General features: G+C 47.4%; 1 protein-coding gene across 2 annotated transcripts in view; it reads left to right on the top strand.

Moving 5' to 3' along the window:
- Positions 1 to 2725, top strand: part of CBLC (Cbl proto-oncogene C, E3 ubiquitin protein ligase) — a 24512-nt gene that overhangs the window by 6001 nt on the left and 15786 nt on the right. Inside the window, exon 5 of one of the 2 annotated variants that reach the window (XM_011963033.1) lies at positions 574 to 711. The exons of the other annotated variant lie outside the window; for it this stretch is intronic. Within the exon in view, the coding sequence (XP_011818423.1) occupies positions 574 to 711 (138 nt within the window). The remainder of the gene's footprint in view (positions 1 to 573; positions 712 to 2725) is intronic. 2 annotated transcript variants of the gene reach the window in all.

Below are 2725 nucleotides of genomic sequence, written 5' to 3'. Positions count from 1 at the left end.
AAAAAAAAAAAAAAAAAAAAAAGGAAGGAAAGAAAAGAAGGCCAGGGTGTGGGTTTCAGGCATGGCTAGATCCAGGTGCTCAATGGCTACTGTCAGGAATCATTTCCTGTTCATCCCCTTTCTCTGCTTTCCTCTGTTTGCTTCATTCTCAAAGATGGTTTCTCCTCATGGTGGCAAATGACTTCTAGAAGTCCCAGCTGTGTACCCTACCTTCTTAGCAACCTCTGTAAGAAAGGGGGCACCTTGCTCTGATGCTTCCAGCAAAAGTCCCAGAACAGACTCCCATCACTGTGGTCAGGGGTCCTGAAATGCACTGATTGGTCAGCCCAGCCTTGTTTAAACTCCAGTGAAGCAGGGAGAGATCTCCAAATACAAACAGGGCTGTTTTTATCATAAAAGAGCCAAGCAGGCAAGAGGCAGGCAGGAATCTAGCACATGCCATTGCCTAAAGAATGGGAAACTGGGGGTGAGGACTTAGACACTTGGATTCTCAACAGGGCCGGGGACTAGGAGTTCGCAAAAGGGACTGTGGTGACCACTGCCTCACCCCATCCTACCTACCTCTCCCTCCAGCTACATCTTCCGGCCCAGCTGTACTCGCCCGGGGCAGTGGGCCATCGGCTACGTGAGCTCAGATGGCAGCATCCTGCAGACCATTCCTGCCAACAAACCCTTGTCCCAGGTGCTCCTGGAGGGACAGAAGGATGGCTTGTGAGTCTCCATTCTGGTAGGAGGAGGGTGTCAGCAAAATCTGGTTCAAAAGATCTTGCATGTTGAGCACTGCCAGTAGCCACCACGTTTGAGGTCGCAACCATTCACATAGCGGACATCTCAAATTTTGCAGTACTACAAGGGTCCAGCAGGTGGCAGTCAAAGGTTTTGAGGAAGGGGCGCCTCTGAGGTTGGCACAAAGGGGCCATAAATAGGCCCAGCCACAACTCCGAGAAGTGTGTGAGGCGTTGGCCACAACCGCAGGGGCTCCATTCCTTGGAACTGAGCTCCAGAGCGTTTGATTCTATTTTCTTTCTCTTTTATTTTAGTTAATTTTTTAAAAATGAGATGGGGTTTCGCCATGTTGCCCTGGTCTTGAACTCCTGAGCTCAAGCGATCTGCCCGTCTTGGCCTCCCAAAGTGTTGAAATGACAGGTATGAGCCACTGTGCCCGGCCAGCTTTTGCTTCTAGATATCAGATCCTGCTCTAGAATCTAGATTGATGGCGCAGAAACAGAACTGCAGAACTTGCTAGACTGGTGGTTTTCTTTTTTCTTTTTTTCTTTTTTTTTTTTTTGAGATGGAGTCTCGTTCTGTCACCTTTGCTGGAGTGCAATGGCGTGATCTTGGCTCACTGTAACCTCCACCTCCCGGGTTCAAGCGATTCTCCTGCCTCAGCCTCCTGAGTAACTGGAATTACAGGCGCGCACCACCACGCCCAGCTAGTTTTTTTGTTTGTTTGTTTTGTTTTGTATTTTTAGTAGAGACAGGATTTCACCATGTAGGTCAGGCTGGTCTCAAACTCCTGACCTCATGATTTACCCACCTCGGCCCCCCAAAGTGCTGAGATTACAGGCATGAGCCACCATGCTCAGGCCTAATTTCTGGATTTTTAGTGGAGATGGAGTTTCGCCGTGTTGGCCAGGCTGGTCTCAAACTCCTGACCTCCAGTGATCCTCCCTCCTCGGACTGCCAAAGTGCTGAGATTACAAATGTGAGCCACCCTGCCCGGCCAAGAAGGCAGGTTTCTTTTCAGAGTTTCACCTTTGGCCAGAAATTTCTTATCAGTCATATCTATATGACTACTGACATACAAGAGAGGAGATAGGAAGGTAGGTAGGTAGATAGATAGATAGATGATAGATAGATAGATAGATAGATAGATAGATGATAGATAGATAGATAGATAGATAGATAGATAGATGATAGATAGATAGATAGATAGATAGATAGATAGATAGATAGATAGATAGATAGATAATTTGCAGTAATTATTAATTTTTTAATATATAATTTTTTCTGACGTTGTTGGTGGGGGCACGGTGGTTCACGCCTATAATCCCAGCACTTTGGGAGGCCAAGGTGGGCGGATCACCTAAGCTGACCAGGTGATCACCTCAGACCAGCCTGGTCAACATGGCAAAACCCCATCTCTACTAAAAATTTTTTTAAAAATTAGCTGGGCGCTGTGGTGGGCACCTGTAATCCTAACTACTCGGGAGGCTGAGGTAGAATTGCTTGAACCTGGCAGGTGGAGGTTTCAGTGAGCTGAGATCACGCCGCTGCACTCCAGCCTGGGTGACAGAGCGAGACTCCATCTGAAAAAACAAAACAAACAAACAAAGAAAACATTTTTATTGTATTTTTGGTACAGATGGGGGGGGTCTCACCATGTTGCCTAGGCTGGTCTCGAACGCCTGAACTCAAGCAATCTGCCCACCTCAGCCTCCCACAGTGCTCAGATTACAGGTGTGAGCCACACGCCTGGCCAATTTGCAGTAATTATCTTCTGTAAAATCACCACACACCCTGAATTATTGAATACCAAGCTGTTGCTCCCAGGGTAAATACATTCCTGGATCCTGAGTAGCTGGGACTACAGGTGCACGCCACCATGCCTGGCTGGGTCCCGACATTTTTGTCAACCAATCACAACATAGTAAACTTTATGTATGTTTTTGTTTAAAGACACTTTATTCAAGGCCGGGCGCGGTGGCTCACGCCTGTAATCCCA

The sequence above is a fragment of the Colobus angolensis genome, unplaced genomic scaffold (genome assembly GCF_000951035.1).
Source record: "Colobus angolensis palliatus isolate OR3802 unplaced genomic scaffold, Cang.pa_1.0 Scaffold60, whole genome shotgun sequence".
NCBI classification, from domain to species: Eukaryota; Metazoa; Chordata; class Mammalia; order Primates; family Cercopithecidae; genus Colobus; species Colobus angolensis.
This window is presented reverse-complemented; position numbering and strand designations above follow the sequence as displayed.